At 46.4% G+C, this 20,831-nt stretch overlaps 1 protein-coding gene across 1 annotated transcript in view; it reads left to right on the forward strand.

Moving 5' to 3' along the window:
- NINJ2 (ninjurin 2) overlaps positions 1-14,827 on the forward strand; it is a 48,839-nt gene extending 34,012 nt beyond the window's left edge. The window contains 3 exon segments of the mRNA XM_010566203.1: positions 11,743-11,974; positions 13,343-13,538; positions 14,468-14,827. Coding sequence (XP_010564505.1) covers positions 11,743-11,974; positions 13,343-13,506 — 396 coding nt within the window. The 3' untranslated portion in view covers positions 13,507-13,538; positions 14,468-14,827.
- The last annotated feature ends 6,004 nt before the right edge of the window (positions 14,828-20,831 follow it).

The raw sequence follows: 20,831 nt of genomic DNA on the forward strand, positions 1-20,831 counted from the left end.
ATATAAAGCAACGCAACACTAGATATGCTGTTTTCAGATTTTCCTCCTGTACCCAGGGTTTTGTAAGGATGTTGTGTTGGATCTTTCCTTTGTTCTGAACATAGGAAGGGCTCCCTTGGTGACCCAGTCTGCTGTGTCCCTGGGCCTCAGTGCTCTTGAGTAAGAATACCTTACCCAGGAGTGCCAGGTTCCCTACAAGAGCTGAGCCTCTGCAGGGACTTAATTACAGAGCTTGGACCCTCTGTGTGACATTGTTTGAGATCACATTGGGTCTGCGTGGTTTGGAAAAATCTGCACCAGGAAGAAAAAAAAAAAAAGAAAAAAAATTGCTCTCTTGCCATCTTTTTTCTGCCCCCCACTCCTTCACTCTCTCCCACTGTCAGAGTCAGTCTGCTGAAGCACCTGCCTCCAGGGACTTGCATGGGAGATGAGAACATCCCACAGAGCCCAGTGTTGCTGCTGCCTTTCTGCAAGGGGACTCACCACGTGGGCTGGTACAGAAGCTTGGGTAGGGGAACTGGGTCTTGCACAGGGCTAGTTTCTTCCAGAACAAAGTTCCACAAACATTAATTGCAGCAGATGGCATAACCGCTTAGCTTGATTGCTTCCAATTTACTGTATAGGGACTGTAAGTTGCATACTCCAGTAAAAAGGGCATGGCTGGGACACACTTCCCTACTTGGGGATGGTGTGGGAGGACGGCTGCAGATTAGCCCTGTGCCAGCTGTTGTTCCCTGGGCCATCAGAAGGCTCTAGAAGAGGGAGAAGAGCACCCAGAACACATGCCACAGGGCTACACAGGTGAAAGAGGGTAACTCGGCAAGCATCAGGGGGAAGGCTCTCCTGGGGACTTCAAGGAGAGCAGCAGGTTTATACACACCAGGTAGACCGTGGAAGTTGCAGGGAGGGAAACCAAGACTGAAGGAATAGACTCACCATGCAAAGACACTTTGTTTTAAAAGTTATTGTGTCTCACCCAATGATTTCTCCAATTAAAGAATTACCCTTTTTTTAGCTTAACAGACTGTTCTCATAACTCCAGTTTTACAGACTAGAGGCTTTTTTTTTTTGCCTTTTGATGTGAGGCAATTCCACCCCAATGTTCTGGCTGCTTCAGGTTTCTGTCGCATATAGGCAAAAAAAAACAGGTTCTGGCACAAAACTCACCCTGACCCCATCTGGATTTTCCTGTTGGTTCAGATTCATGTAACTTCAGCTAACAGCAGCGAGACTGCAGAGAAGCCTGAGTGAGCATTTCCTTTGCACTATCCTCCCCAAAACAATGTCTGTGTCCCCCTAAACAAAAGACACTCAATGTGCCAATGAAAGAGGAAAATTGGAGAGGAAGAGCCAAAGGGTGGGATTATTTGTTTCCAACAGTGGGCAAGGACTCAGCAAGCTGCAGTCTGAAGGAAGGGAGGTAATGCTGCATCTGTCAGAAAACTAGATCACATTCTGGGTTACTTCTGTTGCAGGCTGCCTGTGTGCTCCCAAGCAAGTTTATTTGTGCCTGTTGTAACAGGGCACCCTTGATGTGATGAGGTTGCTGGGTGCCACTTGTATCAGGAAATAATAGCATCCCCTCCTTGTGGGACATATCCCCTGCTTCTGCAGTTGAGGTATCTCCTTCCTGACTTGAACTACAGTGACAATTTTTTCCAGAAAATGAGGAGCAAAGAGTTCACCTGCTTACAAGCTTCAGAGGGCCAAAAGCTTAACCTTAGCTGCTTAGACAGGAATACCTCTAGGCCTACCCAAAGCATTTCACTGAGTGTTTCCCACTGCTTTAAAACTCTGAACTTGTAAATGTTTCCCACCAGATTGGCAGACCATTTCAGAGATATAACTTATATGTTCAAGAGCTGTCTTGCATGTATGAGCTCACTTTTCTTAGATGCCTTTTGAGGATGCCTAAGAAGTGGACATCTCCAACAGCCCATAGGATACAGGTCGAAACCAGCTGCCTTCTCTAGTGAGAATTTGTTTTAAGTATCTTCTTGATTCAGTCTTGCCTCATACTGACCCTTTTTGAAGCAATGCATGCCTAAACTGCTCAATGCTTTGCCACTCAAAGGAGAAATGAAATTTGAGCCAGTAAAACCATACTCAATTAAGAAACTTGAATATACAGTTTGAAGGGTTGATGTAGCAAGCGTAGGAGACAGAAAAGCCCTGTATTGGGTACTTCAGAAATTAGCTATGCTCATATCTTGTCCTGAAAAAATAGAGTTCTTCTAGTTGTTGGTAGCCATCCATAACTGCTGTCAGGTAGGTGAAGTTTTGTAGTGAAAGCAAGAGACTCAAGGGCAGGACACCAGTCTCATTCTGTACTCTGCCATCCTTCACTGATCTGCAGTGATGCCTTTTGGCTCTTCAGCTGACTCACTTATTAGAACATGGGTAATAGTTACAAGTGTAAATGCTCTGCACAAGCTAACAATCAATCCTATTAAAAATTCAGTTAAATTTTGAGGAACGTCCTACTTTTTTATCTCTAACAGAGTTAGGATAAGAGGCTGTAACTGAGAGCAGAGCTCCATTGTGCTAGTTACTGTACACATTAAAAAAACAAACAAACAACAAAAAAAAACAAACAAACAACAAAAAAAAACAAAACAAAAAAGGCATTTTCTTGGGCTGGAAAGCTCTTAACATGAGAATTAAAATAGTTTTATCCCCATTTTTACAAAGAATCCAAGACAGAAATTACACAACAGCTTAGAGCCAAGCTCAGACCTCTCCAACTCCTAGAAGTGCCTTTACCCATACAGTCCCATTCTTGTCCATTTTAGCCACAGCAGCAGCAAAACCCTCTCAAATGCAGCTAAATGACTTGCCATAATCAATCCAAGAACAGGAGCAATAGCCTCAGTCAGACAATAACCAAACCACAAGCAGAAATGCTAATGTATTCACCCCACACAAAGCAATACTAAACCCAGAACAAACAAACATGACAACTATTCAGCCAGGCACAGAGAGATGCCATGGATGTGCTCAGCGGTGCTCAGAGGTTCTCCCACGCACGCTGCTGAGAACACAGCCATGCTCCTTTCGAGCACAGCACCTCACGTCCTCTCCAGGTTACCCATCGCCCCAGCCCTGGTGAGGTTGGAGCAGCCTTCCTTGGCACAGCAGGCTCCCAAGCAAGAGGCAGCCCCGCCAGCCAGAGCTTAATGGAAGGGCGTTAACACTAATTGAATCTGAACAGCCATAGCCATGCATCACTTTGCATTTTCTCATCTTAAAATGCAATAGCCATTTGTTAGAACACTCCTAATGTGTTTAAAATCTTTCCAGTGACAGCTGATGTTGTTTCTAAGTGTGACATTCCCAAGCAGCCTAGCACAGACCTGAGATGCTGCTCTGCAGACTTCCCTACCCTGAAGTCCATTGCTGACTACAAGTATCTGCCCTTGTAATCCCAGATCCTACCTCACTAGTTTCTGTATTCAATACCGAGTTTGGCCAGCTTTGAGGAAAAAAAACAAAACAAAAACACCACAAGCAATTGGGATTAAGGGCTTATGAAAGTTTAGATCAGCAACAGCACCTTTTTTTTTTTCTTTTTTTTTTTACCTCTCCTGATGGCATGAGGCCAGATGCTCAGCTGCAAACTGACACAACTCAGAGTGTGCCAGTTCTGAACAAAATCAGCAGATTCAGCCTTTTTAGATCCAGAGATTGGCTCAATTTCCTGGCAGAGGAGGAAGCTAAGCCTGGCAGTTTTTGAAGAAAGAGAATACTATGCACCCAGGTACGACTCAATCATCAGCATCTGTTTGGAGATGCTGGTGAGCACTGCAATAGGAGACAGACACTGACCCGCAGGACAAAGACATTGTGAGTGTTAGTACACATGAAACTGGAAAAAATGCTTTGTGGATGAAAGACCTTCTAAATAATAGAGTGACAGAACCCCCTGAGTATCACTGTTTATGGATGTGATTTCATCAGCTCTGCCTGTTGAAACCCTCAGTCACATTCTCCCCTCTTTCCACCTGGACTCTAACAGCTTCCTTTCTGTGGAGAGCCCTGAGCCTTCAGAGGGTGACCAGGGACACATACATGTCAAAATCTGCAGATGAACCTGAACTCCAGTGCCTTAGATTGAGGTTTACCTGGGAAATACTGCAAGATGTAAAGTCCCCTGGGAATAAGAAAATCGCCTACCTAATTTCATCAGCTTCAGTGACTTACCTGCATGATGAATTCAGTCCATCTGTATTATATACAAAACACAAGCACATATTGCATTTCTGCAGTAGACCTTAGCTATCTCTCTCTCTACACGTCACCTGTATGAGCAGTCTCATTATTTTACAGTTGCGGAAACTAAGATCCAGGGAGAGCAAGTAGGATGCCCTAAGCCACACAGCAAATGACAAATTCACTTTGGGCTTCCTCACATGAAAAGCAATATCAGAGCAGGGCTGGGATGGTTCTGTATAGAGTTGGAGGTCACTGGGTGAACAGAGCATAAGGCACCACTGCTATATGCTTGTCCCATTCTAAGATTTTTTTTTTTTTTTTTTTGGTTACCCTACACATCTGCTACAAACCACAGTCAGAGGGGAGCTGGACCTTTGGTCTGATCCGGTACAGCTGTTACTATGTTCTCTCAGTTTTAGAGATCAACCTGACCCCTCAGCACTGGATGCAAACACCCTTAGACTTGGAAGAAGTTCAAATTTAGGACCTTGCTTTAGGAATGTTTTGTATTAAAATGATTTATATGAACACATTTGCTCTTTGGATCTGGCAGCAGCCTGCGATCAGGCCCAGCTTTTCTTAATATTTTGGGCCATAAGCCATCCAGCTTGGGGATTTATTCATCTTAACATGTTTAGCTTTGTAAGCACAATGCAGTAGTTACTGTTCTGCCTCCCGGCTGCTCTTCCATTTTTTATAAACTCATTTTCTCTGCTAACCTACTTTTAATTTTTCCTTGTAAAGCTGTTTTTAGTCTTCCCTTGCTTTTTTTTTTTTTCTCTCCCCAAAACACTGGGATAAAACTGCTCTGGGTGCTAAACACTAGTGACTTGAATAGGCTCCAGCTTGTATATCCTGGCTTTGGAAATAATTGTTCCCACTAATCCTTTTGAGTGCACTCCCAGTTCCATACATTCAAAGAGCTGTCCCCCCATCACACATACACACCCAATTGCTTCTGTTCAACAATCAGAGATCATGCATCAGCACATTGTAATTGCTGGTGCCAAGCAGTTCTTGAGCCCCTACGGGCTATGGAGCTTCTGAGCTATGGATGGAGGCTCCTCCACCAGTGTCACTGCCCTTCCTGGCTTGTCCTCATCTCAACTACCTGGAAAAGTAAAATTATCTTCTATTCCAGCTCAGCCCTGCAGCCTGCCAGTCAATTCCTGGATCCCTTCAATTCAGTATCATAAATACACTTAACGAGGGAGTTTAATACAGATTTGGTAAGACAGTTATTTGAGTGATACATAATTTATGTTGCCCTGTAGCATAGGAAGCCGTGAGTGGTGTCAGAGTGAACGCAGTCAAGAATCTCGCTATACAGCAGTGCAGAGTGTCAAAGGGGGAAAAGAGTGGGGGACAAAAAGGAGACAGCAACCCAAGGAAGGGGGTGCATGAACAAGAAGAGCTCAATAGCAGGAAGAAGTATGAAAGAAAGACAAGGTGAAAGGCACAGGGCCAGAAAAGAATGGAGAAGGAGAGAATAGAAGAAGAGGATGAAAGGAGGGAGGAGGAGCTGAACAGAAGATGCAGTTGGGGCAGAGGGCGTCTGCAGGATGAATAAGAGATGAGAAGAAGCATGGAAAGGGAGAAATGGAGAGCAGGGCATGCACGCTTGATGCGACAAGCGGGTCTCTCCAGGCTACGAGTGCCTCAGCCAGCCGGGAAGCAGAACCGACTGCCGTGTCAGCCAGAGGGCAAGGGCAAGGAGAGGTGCCCTGGCTCTCGTGGGGCTCTGGTACCTTGCGACTCACCCCCACTCTTCTCCCTGCTCCCCCTGCCAGCCACAGCCAGGGGACTGCCTGGCTTCCCTGCCCACTTCCACCCCTTCAGCTCTACAGCGTGTTCGGGTTTGCTGTTAGCCTCCTGCTCTTGCATGGCCTCATTTTGGGAGGTTGTAGTGAGAATATGAGGCCAGCCTTTCAGCTTGGTAAATTGGGGATGCTCTGCTGGCAGTTTTACCCAACTGCACTTTCATCCCTTGAGTGATAGCGTCCTACTTTGGCACCGCTTAGCTCAAGGATGAAGATCCTAAGTGCTGCACCATGGTGACATCTCTGCCCAGGAGAGCTCACCAGGTTTGCTTGCAGGTGTAAGAGGAGACAGAGGAGGCAGACAAAGCAAATGAAGAGCAGGAGTTTCACGAGACTAGAGAACATGAACGGTGCTCAACAAGCACACAGGATCTGTGCCTGCCATTTGCGTCGGCTTCCACTTCTGAAGAGGCACTGGCTCTCAGCTCCTGGAAGTTACTTTTTGGTTGGAGAGCTCTCATTCAAACAGTTAGTGTCAGTGAGCCCTCTGTTACACTGAGCAGTGACCTGTCACAGAAGTGTAGGAACACCTCAGAAAAAGATCTTCATCAGGACCAGTCCCATACACAGGAAGAGCCTGAGATACCAGGAAAGTATCCACGATTTATTTTCTGGAATTTATCCAATATGAATTGAAGGCAACACAACTATTTGGCTCTGAACAGGACCCCTAGTGAGCACAACAGATGGCTATATTAAAAGGAAAAAACCCCTAAGCACAACTGGACTAGCTGACAGCCTCCACAGAGGCTAAAGGGGGGACTGGCCCTGAACACTCAGTTTTCCTTTTGCCTGCAGCATCCATGATGAGGTTTACTATTACTTTTGTTCATGGAACACAGCCAAAATGCTTGCCGTTGTGTCAAATTGGAGAAAAACAACCTTTGCCTTGCAGAGTTCGCAACACAGTTGGTATTGACCAATGTTCCCTGTGTGTCCCTTCTCTTGCACACATGTGGCTGTGCACAAACCTGCCTCCTCACCTGCAGGCTGACACGTGCAGTTCCGCGAGGGAAGTCTGACCCACTGGGTGGGCAGACGTCTGGTCATCGCTGCTCTGCCTGGTGCTGCCGCTGATGCTGCCTGTGCCTAGGCATGGCGCGTAGGCCAAAAAATACTAAAATTGGCTCCCTTCGTGCCAAGTGAAGGGGTCAGGAGCTGCAGGGAGTGAGCTCCCCTGGAAAAGTAGAGTAGCTAATAACTGTGCACTTAAAAGTAGAGGTATTGATTGAGAGCAGGACCTTTAATCTCTCCACTTTCTGCCCATAGAAATGGAACCGTGTTCCTCTTGTACCTTGCAAGATGATGAGTCTCTGTGTGCTTTAACCTTCATCAACTGATGTTTACAAAGTACTTCTAAAGCTGCCAACTAGCAAATATTGTGGAAATACCTTGGATTTTCCGTGGTGCCTGATGCTGTATGTGTGCTCGCCTGTGTGCGGCTGGCTGTTTATCGGCCGGGATCCCTGTGGAAAGAGTCTCTGCACCTACCCCTCCGAGTGCACGGCCTGCATTCATATCTCTGTTTTCTTTGGCATCCTCCAGCATTTCCTTTGGAAATAATGGCCAATAATACAGTTTCTCCTCAGACATCCCTCTCTGCCAGAGCGCTCCCATGAAGAGGATTATCATTCTCATACTTGTGAGCCTCATGCTGTCCCACTGTCTCTTTCAGGCTGTTCTCCCCTGGGGATAGAGTCACAAAACCCACAAAGCACACAGATTTGCAATTAGATCTGCTCTGTATTTTTTTTTTCTGCTCTGAAAAATACAAGAGAAACTGTAGGTAGAAAGTGTCCAAGTAGCTTTAAGAAAGCTCTGTGCTTCCCCTCAGCCCCAAATCTGCAAGCCTTGGAAACAAATATTTAGATTAACCTCCTCCAAAAGTTTTCAGAAGAAAGTAGCTATTTCTTGTAAAAATAAATGGGTAATAAAAAGCAAAGAATTTCTCTTGAAAACTAATTTCAGTGGAAATTTTTCAGGTAGCTTCAGTGAGCTGTGGAGCTCAGCATGCCCTCTGCTGCCAGAGCCAGGTTTCACAGGCCCTGGGACCTGCCAGCTCCCTACAGCAAAATCAGAGATCAAGTTTAAAAAAAAAAAATTAAAAAAAATCCCATGCTTGTGGTGATATTCATCCTTCTTTCTTCCTACAAAAATTAAAAATAACAATAGAAGTGAAAGTTAAATATTTGTGTGTGTGCTTTGAGTAAGAATAAAGCCTCTGACTTATAAAAGATAGATGGGTACCTCACTCAGCCCCTGTAGTGATCTGTATCCCTGTGCCACGTTTACACAGAAGGAAGCAGAGAGGGGATTTGCCTGAGGTCAGGCTGAAGCCAGCAGACTCTTTGCAGGGAAAGAGGCTGTCTCATATGGAAAGCCAAAACATCCGGAAATGGGACACAGGAGCTGAGCTCCAGCACCAGTTCAGCCAGTGCTGTTATGTGACTGGGCTGTACTTTTTCAAGTCCTAATTTCTCTACCCTTTAGAAGCGGGCAATAATGATACATCCCCACCTTGGGAAAGTGCTGTGTACTAGTAGGTGCTGTTTTCTAGCAGACATGCTGGCTCTGCAGCAATGCTTACAAGATGAACTTGATGTCTGACTACCAGATCCAGGTTTCCTCTCTTTGACACAATAAGGAGAAGAAAAGGCGGCAGTCCCCACTCTCAGAAGGGGAACACTTTCAAAGTGACTAGAAAGACACCAGCTCTAGCGTGATGACATAAGTCACTTTGATGAGCCTTCAGGTATGTCCTGTGACTTGACTTCGGGCTCTGTTTGCCAAAAGGGAATCATTTAAACTCCCTAGTAATCCCACATAACGCAACCCCCCCCACCCCAGCTTGTCTGGCAGTCCTGCCGCAGGGAAACCCGAGTTGCTTGTGAATCAGCTCCTGAGCCGCAGCAGTTTACAGGACTGAACTTTAAGACAAAGCAAAAGCAAAGCAAAAGCAGAAACGGTCCCACTTTGAAAAGCTGTACATGCATTGTGGCAGCTCAAAAAAAGGACTCACAGCCATGCGCTCATACTCCACAGATGCAGTGGTTAGCTGGTGACAGCTATAGCACCAAGCATCCCAAGCAAAGCCATCCTCCTGCATTAATCAAAATCCCAGGTCTCTGAAGACTCCTGGTTTGTTTAAGCCTCTTGTTATTTGAGGCTTCAGGCTTGCATTCGTAGCTGCTGGACTAGACAGAATACTCTGTAAGGGCCAAATCCAGAGGAACTGGATTTCTCTAATTTTAGCTGGCATCATAAGGACTCCTGCAAACTGGTTGATTGTTTAGCTGTCTAAATGAAAGCTTGGTGTCCAGCTTTCATTATCCAGCAACCTTTTGGCCACCTTTGTGGATCTACTAAACCTGGGCTGACAGAACTTTGAAACAGAAATCACAGTTTTTCATTACTCAGTGCAAGCGTTTCCCAAATCCAGTGACTCCACATCAGAGAGCGTGGCCATCCCTGCCTGTGGTATCATGTCCCAAACAGGGGACCATGCCATCACACTCATCCACACGAGAAGAGCCTATGTGAAAGCTGTCTAATTTCATTGCTTGATCATCTAGGATACAGTACATTGCAACTCTGCCCCATTTCACACTCCAGGTAAAGGAGCATGGGGGCAGCTCAAAAGGAGGACGTGTTTTCATTCAACAAGAACTCCTGACTTGCTTTATTTGTCTCCACATAAGCAACTAGGGACAGATGTCTCAGCCTCCTCGTACCAGTCACTCATTTAACAAAAGCTCTGTCTTGTTTGTACAGCGTCCTTGTTCTCGCACCCTTAACTCATCATTACGCAGAGATAAAGTATCAATGCCCAGCCTTGTGACGCTGCAGGGAGGAGGGCTGACTCTTCAGGAGAAATAAGGAAGGAAACACATGAAAGGAGTCAAATTTCAAACCTTGCACCACTTGGTATGGGTACCACTGTTGCAACAGGATCACATGCTTCTAAGCCAGCTGAGAGGGAGTAGTACCCAAATACAGGTTTTTAGGACGTCTTCCCAGGATCAGGTCTTTTGTGGGCCTCCTTTCCCTGAGACACCCCTATTCTGCCCCACACAGTAATGTTTAAGAAGTCTTGAACCCCTACACACTGCCTTAGAGTCCTTACGGGCTCTCTAGACTTCTACTTTTATCTCCTTCCAGTATCTTTTAACTTCTACCTTCCACAGCAAGAAATACAGGCTTTGCAAAGGAGCTGCTTAACCACAGCAACTTTACTGTTAAAAACCACAAGAATTACATGCTTTAAGCTATTAAAAAAAATAAAAATCCCCAAAAGCACTTTCCTACCCCAAGCCAGCCCCTTCTTAAGGATCACAGTTCACCAATAGTTCAGACTGGACACAGTCCTTCCTGCCTGCTTTTTGCCATCCATCTTTCTCACATGAGGGGATCACTGGCACAGGCCTCAACCCCCTTCCAAAATTCAGCCCCAATTTCAGTATCAGACACACAACCACTTGCAGCACTCTCCAAGGATCACTGGCTTTGCTCACACTCCCACCCTGGCATAGAGAAAGCCACTCTTGCCTATGGATGCACAAAGAAACCAGAGACAGCAGCATGAAGCACTAGCCATAACCCTTCTCTAGTGCCATGCCAAGAGCACGGAGGAAAAACTACATTTTTTACTTTATCTAGTACAAAAGGACCAAAATAGGACTCACCATTTGATGTAGGCACAGTCCTACTTCCAGTACGCACCTGATGGCCTTCACTACAGCTTACAGGAGGCTGATTACGCAGAACTGAAACCTGTCTGCTACGTGGAAGTGTTGTTTTTCTTTCTTTTTAAGAAAGATCATAGCTTGCTGCAGATATATCCAAATCTTTTGTATTTGTTGCCTCTGCTGGTGGTTTATTACCAGCTGATGACACTCTGGGTGAATTGAAAATTATTGTCCCCTTTTCTATCTTTTTTTTTTTCATCATTTGGGTCAAGACAGCTAACAGGGGAACTCACTTAACAAGAAAGATAGAGAAAAGGTGGATGGCTAAAGCAGCCAAATGACCCACAGCTTGTAATTAGATTAAGGGCAAGCAGGTGATTTACCCCTTGTAGATACCTGTTTCTTTCCACTGACAAAAAAATGTGCCTGAATGATTAGTTAAAGTTAGGTGTGATAGATCTCACCCGTTGTCTTGGTGTGTTTCAGTGCCTGATGTTTTGAAGAAATAGTGCCCCTGGTTTCAGAAACGAATACATGGATTGTCCTGTCTGCTCTAGCATCTTGTCTAGCACAGTAGCCAGCAAAGTGTTCAGAGGAGATAGAAAGCCCAGCTGCTGACAGTCTTTTGAACACCCGACCCAAAGAGAAGATCTTTCTCTAATCCCCTGTAAGTTTGAGGCTTGTCTGTGCCCTGAAGAAAGAGAATTTAATATTCCTTGCAAAATCCCTCGCTGTGGGTAATCTACATTATTGTAACTCTGGACAAGCTTGTTTTCCACAAAATTACCCAGTATTTTTCTAACCTCGCTGAGCTTTTGATCACCGCAAGTATCTTGTGCTTATTAATATCACGAGGTGACTGTGATGGGAAATTGTGTGCTCTCAACACATTTGAAACACACAACTTTGACTCTTTCCCAGGCTTTCTAGATAAACCCTGTGGGGAGATAGCAGCCCGTTCGATACAGACGGGGCTGTCGGCTTAGCAATTGTACCAGTTCACGCGGTTTCTCCTGTTTCCCCAGGGCGTGAATCCTCAGCTCCGGATTAACGGACCAATGAACATCAACCACTATGCAACGAAGAAGAGCGTGGCGGAGAGCATGCTGGACGTGGCACTGTTCATGGCGAACGTCACCCAGCTCAAAGCGGTGCTGGAGCAGGGGGCTTCCTTCCAGTACTATGCCACCCTCATCGTGCTCATCAGCATCTCCCTCTTCTTCCAGGTGCTGATTGGGATTCTCCTCATCATTACCGGTAAGGTGGCCACCAAGGCGCATGCACCCTCACGGGGTGCTGCAGGGGCAGGGCACCCCATGGTCTGGCTGGCATGGGGGTGGAAGGGAGAAGCCTCTGCCCCCAAATCATTACCCCTGGCTCCAGCCAGGGCTGCAGGAGGGTTGGAGACAGCTTGATGCAGATGGTGGAGAGGTCTGTGTTATTGCTTTTCAAAGTGGTGAGTGGGTTGGTTTTCTCTCTTGCACAACAGCTCTGAGCATTATTCCTCCTTCACTTCCCCAGTGCTGAATCCCTGTTGTAGGGAGAGCGCTGGGTTTAGGGCCTCTTGCTGCCCATCCTGTAATGTGCCCCTTCGTGCAGCTCTTGCAGATACTACATTTTAGCTGTATCTTTTGCCTAACTCAAGCTGGGGCCTAACAGAACAATTTAGGCAGAGGTATTCCCTATACTAACCTCACATTTAACCAATCCCACAGTTCTAGCGTAGACAGTACCTTAACACTAGCATTTGACAGGCTTGCCCAGCGCTCCATCTTATATAGGAGTTGCTATATTTCAGCCTCCAACACATGCCCAGTATGAAAAGTCTGCAGAACGCTGCCTTTTCCTGTATATCCTATGTGGTGTTTTATATGGGACACTGGATCAGAGGCTACAGGAAATTCTCTGACATCTTCCTTCCCCTGTCCCACATGGCACAGCCTTTCCCAGTGGCAGGCGCAGTGGCTGGAGCCAGCTGTGAGGAGAAGGGGGACAGGGGACCACAACTGAGGGCAGGGAGCCACAAGGCTGCTGTTCGCATGGCTTATTGGCCAGACAGCCCCAGTAACCGGGGTGTTCCCGTGTCTGAACTGATCAATGCCCATCAGCTAGGGCTGGCCCCATTCAGGTAGCCAGATACCTCTTGGTCTGGGTGTGAGAAGGGCGTTGGTATCTGTGTCAGCACATACGTGAGATCTGGGTGTCAAGGAGGAACTGGCCTCCCAGCCTGAGCACAACATTGCTGACCTCGTTCCGCATGTCACCCAGCCTTCCCTTGCCATGTCCCATAGCCATGCAGTGGGGGGAGTCACATGGCACATGCCTGGCTAGCATGCAGCAGTAATTTGGCTATTTAGGGTTGGCCCATTGGAGGGCCATGGCACCTCCATGACAAAACAAAGACATGACATAAAGAAAAAAGGTGTTTTTCCTCTGCTCCATCCTCCTATGTCGTCCTAGGGCAAGCAGTGGCCCCTGTAAAGTTCCTGGGACTATTCCCCCAGCTCTGTGGCCACAGTGCCCAGATGCACTGTGAACATTCACCAGGCATGGAAGGCTTGCAGGGGCTGGGGGACTTGGAGTCAAGCTACCAATCTCCCTTTCTTTTTGCATTGTATCGCACAGCTCGTTTGAATCTGAATGATGTTGCAAAGCAACCCCGCCTGAATGTACTCAACAACACTGCCACAGCTCTCATCTTTATCACAGTCATCCTCAACATCTTCATCACAGCCTTTGGGGTGCAGAAGACTGGCCTCTACCCTACCAGGAATTTTCGACCTTATTAAGTCATGGGGCAATGGAGTCAGGTAAGAAAGGGGTGAGTTCCCGTCACTGCCAGCCCCTGGAAGGGCTCTCAGCCTCAGAAAACACTGTTGCAAGGTGGAGAAGAGGAAGGCAAAGCTGCACAAATTAACAAAGCCTTTCCAGAGGCAGGTTGTTGTCCCATGAGCATCTGGGGCCATTGAACAAATTCCCTCGGAGAAGGAGGATTTCTCTTTGCTTGGTCTTTAAAGCAAGAACACCAAACATCCCAACTGCTGGGATTTATCAGCAGCAAGTGGTTTTCAGAAGGCTGCAGACCTCATGCTAGATACAGATAGCAGTTGTGGATGGGAGCTAAATTTGGGAAAGAAAACTAGGTGCGTTCTGGGAGGTATCCAAAGATGGCAGCATTATCTGAGCAAAAGAAAAAGAAGGTGCTGGTGAGGCAGGGGTTAAACAGCTCTTCTCAACAGCCAGAGTGGTTTGGCAGGGGCTGTTTTAAGAATCTAACTCTCATTTTCAAGAGAGAGTCTTGTGAATAAGAGTCCAACCAAATGCTTGTGTTCCCATGTCAGGTCAATGAGGGAATGACATGTTCTTAGGTCAAAAGTGCTTTAGGTCAAGAAGCAAAGTTCACATCTCTTGCTTACATGACCTGCAACATGTAAGCATAGTTTAAATGCAATATACTGGGGCAACAACCAGCAAGAAAGCTTGATAGATGCATGAGATGATGAGGGAGGATGCAAAGGCCAAAAGCCTCTATAAAAACACTGCTGGCTTGGGATCCAGAAGGGCGAGAGCACTGAAGAGCGGCACCCCACACCCGCAGGGGGTGTGTGCCGGTGGTGGCTGTGGTGCTGAGTGACCCAGCATGCCATGACTGCTCCTTTCTGCCTGTGCAGCGCAGAGTAGCCTGCTGCGACCTTACTGGTGTTTCTTGTCTTCCCTGCAGGACCCAAGCAGCGCGGACGGTGGGGAAAGCTCTCCTTCTCTATGTTTTCACTGACCTCAGCAGAAGCCCATCGATGAATCCAGAGACCTGGGTTAAAATTTCAAAACTGTGTGTGTGTCATGGTATGCTGGCCCCTTACCATAATGCTTTTGCAGATCTGAAGGGGTGAAAACATTGCCTTTCAAAGCTAGAGCAAACTTTGCTAGAGAAAGCTGCAGGAAGAGCAGGAGGTAGACAATTTCAAAGCACAGTTCTGTAAATCTCATCTCTTATTTTAGTTGCCTGCTTCACGTATTCAATATTGGCTCATTTTGTAGAGAAGATGATTGAATGATTTACTTTGTAGGCTTAAATAAACAAGAAAAGTCCAGCTTTTTTGTCTCAAGCATAAGATGCTACTAGTTTACCTCCCAAATGTTGGTATGGATTTCTCGAACTAAAAAAAAGAAAAAAAAACTTCTCATGGGAGGATAGAAAACTGTGTAGCTAAAACCAGTTCAAACGTTTTCCTAGTTGTTTAAAATTAAATGCGACGCAGTTAAGAAAACAATCAGATATTTTCAGCGCTGGAAAATTAACACTGACAGAAAATAGATATGGTCTGATGTTATCACCAGGAACCTATGAGGAATGATGTCAGAATAGCCTGACAATATTTAGCAGAGAATGAAGAAACATTATACATAAGGAGACACTCTAGGCTTATTGCCACAATGAGAAATGACAGGTGCACAGTATACTACTTTATTAAAAAAATCACCATTATAATTTAAGGTCTTATCACTAACATAATTGTTTTTAAATGTATCATTTTTATATTGACAATGCTGCAAATTCTCTTGTACTAGAGCAATTTGTTTCCTTCAAAAAAAGGCTTTGAACTAATAATTTTTCAGAGGTTTTTTTTTTGAAAGATTAAAAATTTTTGATCCTAAATTTTGTAACTGTAGACATGCTAAAAAAGATGGTATTTTAATAGCCTGGTGTAAGCCTATTTAAATAATGACATGCTTTTCTGATTATTAAATGATTTTTTCATTGTATGGCAGAATCAGAGTTCAATATGGATTTTTTGTTTTGCATACTCTTGCCACCACTAAGAAAGAAATGTCACAAAAATATCACATATTGGTCTTCAGGAGCTACTGGGAGTGTCTGACACCTGAAAAAAAACAGATACAGGCAGATTTCATTTGTACGCTATATTTGACTTTATGGAACTAAATTTCTGTTTAAGTCACAGGTGGTGCTTTTTTCTGGAGACGGTGTGAATGATCTTGCCCACAAAGGCTGGTGGGTAAGGCTACAGAGTCAGCATCAGCTAGTACCTGCAAATGACAGTGGCTTTTTTGCAGCTGAAGGGAAGTTGCGTAGAAAGAGTAGGGTGGAAAATGCTAGTTATGTATTTACCAGAATTGAAATCAGCAAAGCTGAGCACAGTCTGGGATCTGTCTGGTGAAGCAGGTAAAGACTCATCCTCCACGTTGTCTGGGGGATGGCAGGTCTGGAGTGACACGGAGTTTGCTGCTTATCTTGGTCCTTGGTCTCTGCTGAGACCAACAGCAAATGGGTGAATATTTCTGGGAAGCCTCTGTTACCCTGCTCTCCTCTAGAAAAAGGCTTCACTGTAGAGGCAGCAAAACTAGTTCTAGCCAATGCAAAACCACCAGCTAAGGGTTTTCAGCCACTACTGGCCGGCTGGGTTCATGAAAAGGTAGAAAATTATGCATCCTATGTGCAGATCCCAAATCCTGTGACTCATTGCTTCACAGAGCAGGAGGCAAAGCAATTAGCATTGATGACTGAATGTAAAGACAGGAAAAAAAAAAAGAAAGGGTTCAGCTGGGAATGAAGCAGTGAGGGGAATTTCATTACCAGATCTTAACTTCAACATCATCGTCTCAGAGAGCTGCCAGGTCAGGTACGGAGGTGCGCGAGGCCTGCCCAAGCAGAGAGGGCTTCCCGTCACCCAGCCCAGGTGAGCAGAAGACCAGCAGCGTGCTGGAATGCTTTTCACCCCATCACCTTTAATAATAATTTCTCATTATAATGGAATCAGACTCATTAGCAACCTTGGTTGCCTTTTTCACTGTCCATGTCTGACTCCCATTCCTGCCAAGCTTTTTATACTCAAAGGAGGGACAGTTGAAGCAAAAAGGGGCCAAATTTGAATCTAAATAAGCAGTTGCCATGAAAGAGCTGACAGCCCATTTGTGTAGGCTGTGCCAAGTACCAAGCTCAGGTCTAAGTTCTCACCTGATCTTGGCTCCAGGAATCATCCCCTGCTTGCAAGAGGGACCACTTAGTTCTCTGCATTCTCTCTCTATGATCACATCGCACTTAACGCTTTGCTGGGACATGTATTTGTCCAATGTTTCTACCTTGTTTCACATGATAAACCCAGGAAGACAGGAGAAAAACTGTTTTGTTGCCATCCCATTTTCTACAGGCCTAGAGGGGACTGAAACACATCTCGCTCCTGGCTAACCTTGCTTGCTGCATCTCCCACCCACCTCTTGCTGCAGAGCTCTCACTGGCTTGGGCAGAGAGTAACTTGTCTCTCTGGTATTGCCTACACCTTCAGTTGGTTATATGAAGCCAGAGGAGCAACACCTGGTTTCTAATCCCTGCTGCATGGCGATGTGGGTATGAGTAACACACGGACAGAACTGAGCTCTTGTAGGAAGACAATGTATTTATAAAATGTGAGGAAGAATCAGTACCTCCCCCAGCTCTAACAGAGAGGTGGCCCAGGAGTTGTCCTGAAGGCACAGAGCCCCTTTAAGGCAGATAATTCAAAGGTACAATTAAGATTTTTAACACAAGGCATCAGTATCTAAAAAACAATCAACTTCAGACATTTGTAGGCAATGAGAAGAGGCAAGATGTTCATACCGGGCAAACATTAAAGACAATGACAAAACAAGCCATGTTATAGTTTTCACACAACACATTTCTCTCAGAATAAAAGCCAGCCCTTCTTTGTTCCCTTGCGCCGACCAGCAAAACAAGCCTCAGCCCCACAATTCACAGTCCTGAAGATGGAGTTGGCATTTGTGGGCAGAGCCTCCTTGCCGTGCACCCCACGCTTGGAGACCCAGGGTCCCCAGCCTGGCCACATCCTGCCCCACGGAAGGTCTCCTCTGCACCATGGCCCATCATCTCCCCAGCTGTCCCCAGCCAGAGAGCTACCTGAGCAGCTCCCTCCTGCCTGCCTGCCTGATGCACAGGAGATCCCATGCAACTGATTTCCTCCTGCCGCCAAGGCAGGACACAGCCAGGATGCACATGAAGGCCAGAAACTTGGGGCAAACTTCACGGCAAACTCAGGCACAACTTTCTAAAAAGATCCTGGTAACGGAAACGAGATCGACTGTCGGGGGCAGTCAGCTTCCTGGCTGTGGTGAAGCCAGGTTCCCTCTTGCTCTCCAGGAGCTGTGCCAGACCCAGAGATGAGCCCTCCTTGCAGTGGCAGTGCACGCCGTGCAACACTAGTGACGGGGCAAACCACCTGCTGATCAGGGATCATGATGGCCCGGCCACTGCCCTGGATGGCCACGTCCTCTCACTGCATGGCTGTGGGACTACCTGCTCCTGCCATGCTCCCTGCTGTCACCCTTTTCATGACTCTGGGGAGAAAAACTGCAGGTTGTTTTGGAAGAGGGGCAGCAGCCTCAGAGCATTGCCCGGCGCTGCTCCTGCAAAATTTGCTGCTGGCCAGCAAGCCGGGGAGCATGTAGCCCCTTCTGTCCCTACAACCTGCAGCCATCTCTGAGCATGTGGGCTGGAAGATAGCTTTTGTCCCCATGGGCTCTCTCCAAGCTCCTCCGTGGAGGCTGCCAACTAGTGCCAATTAGTACTAATCACATTTATTACCGCAATGCTTAAATACCAACTAAGAATCCCCACTGTTCTAGAAAGGGAAGAACATTTGTGATGGCGACTTTGACAGTGACGGTACTGGCCATCAGGAAACTGGACTGAAACCCACTAACTCCTTACGTCTCCACCAAGGAGTCCTCATGAGCCAAACAGTTCTGCTTGCCATTGGCCTGGGTTACAAGGCGTGAAGGAAGGAGCACAGTCACAGCTAAAGCATGGGGACAAAATCCTGAAATTCTGCTGGCAGTGCTGGAGTCAGGGCTGCACGCTACTTTCCAATCCACTCTTCGCTGACTGTCCTCTCTGGTGAGGAAGCGGAGTTACTCATATCATGTAAGCCAAGTGAGTTACCTCCTGGATGCACCTAATTCTTGCCAGTGTCTGCAGATGAATACCAGCTGCTAACTTCAGGTGCTGCAGACCACATCTAAGCCAGATGTGAAAGCACATGGTACAAATAACCCTTCCTCCCTGTGCATGACATACGGGTTGCCACCGAATCCATCAGCCTCTCCATCTGCAAAATGGGCATCATGCCATCCTCTGCTTGATGGGGCCAAACAGCTGGGTCCTGCTAAATACCTCGCTGTGTCCTGGCGCTCGCCCTCCCCACCAGCCTCTCCCCATTCCACAGGGATTGCGTGACAGAGCCAGCCCAGACAGGCTGCGGAGGCGCAGTCCCGGAGCCTGGAGAGCAGCTCACCTGCACACTTGCGGGGTTGTGCCTGTGTGTGAGTGAAGCACACAGGCTCCAACATGCACTGAGAGCATGACTTGACACTGCACATTCCAGGCAGAAACAGTACTTACTGCAACATTGCATCACAGGGCTCTGGCCTCCTAAACTCCTGGAATACATTAAAAAAAAAAAAAAAAGTGTTAACTGTTGTCAGCCTCTTCCCTCTCGCCCCGATGGCAGTGTTTCATTTCTTAGTCTCTACATTGGGAAAATATTTTCTCTCAATAAAAAGACTGTTCTGGCTTGAGCAGAAGGCTAAGGCTGCCTCTTCTAAGATATTCAGTGTCTGCATTCTGACAAAGGCTCTGTGGACTCAGGCACAGAAGTCTCTTGTCTGCTTCTCACCATAGCTGCACACTGCACAGCAAAATGTTCTGAAATCTAGTTGACTTTTTCTGACTCCATCAGTAACAAAACCTGGACTGAGGCAAGCAGATGATTTGACAAGATTTCTATCTCACATGCCAGAACTTGCATGTTCAGTTTTCTACTGCAATAGTGGAACTGGATGGGCTTGTCAAGCACCACAGAATTAATAATAAATGAATGCCTATTCTGAATTGGCATCCACTCCATCAGCGTAAAAAGCAAACAGCTCTAGAACCATGTCAGCATTGCTTGTATCCTGCATACCTCCACTACTCACTTCTCAAGAACTCCCCACAGAGCTGGGCACCATGAGCCCCAGCTCATCCTATGTGATGCTCTCCCCTGAAGCTTGAGACCAGCAGCAGCCTTTTCAGCATGGTATGGGGACACCAAAGCTCCAGCGTAGAGCACTGAGTGTGCTGGGTTTTCTGGGTTTCTATAATCTTGTAAAATGGTTACAGGGGTAAAAAATCTTGCCTTACATTAACAGGAGTTTTAGGGGATGAGAATTCACTGTAGCATCAGGCCGGCTGTGGACAGGGGCTCTTTTCACAGTTCTTGGATCAATGGCAGCATGGGTCTGCCCATCCTTTTATACACTCAACCCTCTTCTGTCCTCACTTTTCTTTGCATCCAGTGCACATGCCAAGGCCTGAGGACACCTCCTCCATACCGGGCCAGAGCTCCCAGGGCTGTTCTAGAGATGAAGCACCAACAGCTGTGACGGTTCTTCAACCAAGAAGCCTGCTCTTTTCATAAAAGTCAGACTATGACAAGATATAACTGTGAGGCCATAACTTATTAAATTAACCTTTAGATGCTGCATAAATGTACAGGATTTAGAGAGCAGAATACTCTGTCTTCTCTTTTTCTGACAAAATCACAATATTTCAACTAATAAAATATTGCCACTTCTTCCCTGCTAGGGTTTCCCTGATATCGTTAGGACAAACACACATGTCTGTCAGATAAGGCTGCAAAGTTCCTCCTGAGATGCCCTCCTAGCTTCTCTGTATAACCCCTCCACTATCCTCAGGCAGTGGACCAATAATTTAGGTGGAGTTGTAACATTAACCCCTGCCACCTCGCCCAGCTGCAGGCAAATGTGGCTCTTATAAGGGAAGTGTACTTACACCTCCATCCATGGCTCATAACTTGCTGAATATGAGCATGGTTTTTCATAATGACTAAGTGAAAAGCACAGAGAAACGTCTAAGCACCAGCAGCCTAAAGTGCCTATCAGCTCCTCCACATCCAAATTTCCTTGGGTCAGCACATGGGCATGTGGACACAATAAAGTTCAGAGAACTTACTTTGGTCCCCTGTCCAAAAGCATGGATACCGGAGAGATGGGGAAGGAGGGGAAATGGAGAGGGTTGGTTTTTTTCTTTTTTTCATTCAAG

The sequence above is a fragment of the Haliaeetus leucocephalus genome, unplaced genomic scaffold, assembly GCF_000737465.1.
Source record: "Haliaeetus leucocephalus isolate CR32 unplaced genomic scaffold, Haliaeetus_leucocephalus-4.0 Scaffold206, whole genome shotgun sequence".
NCBI lineage: Eukaryota > Metazoa > Chordata > Aves > Accipitriformes > Accipitridae > Haliaeetus > Haliaeetus leucocephalus.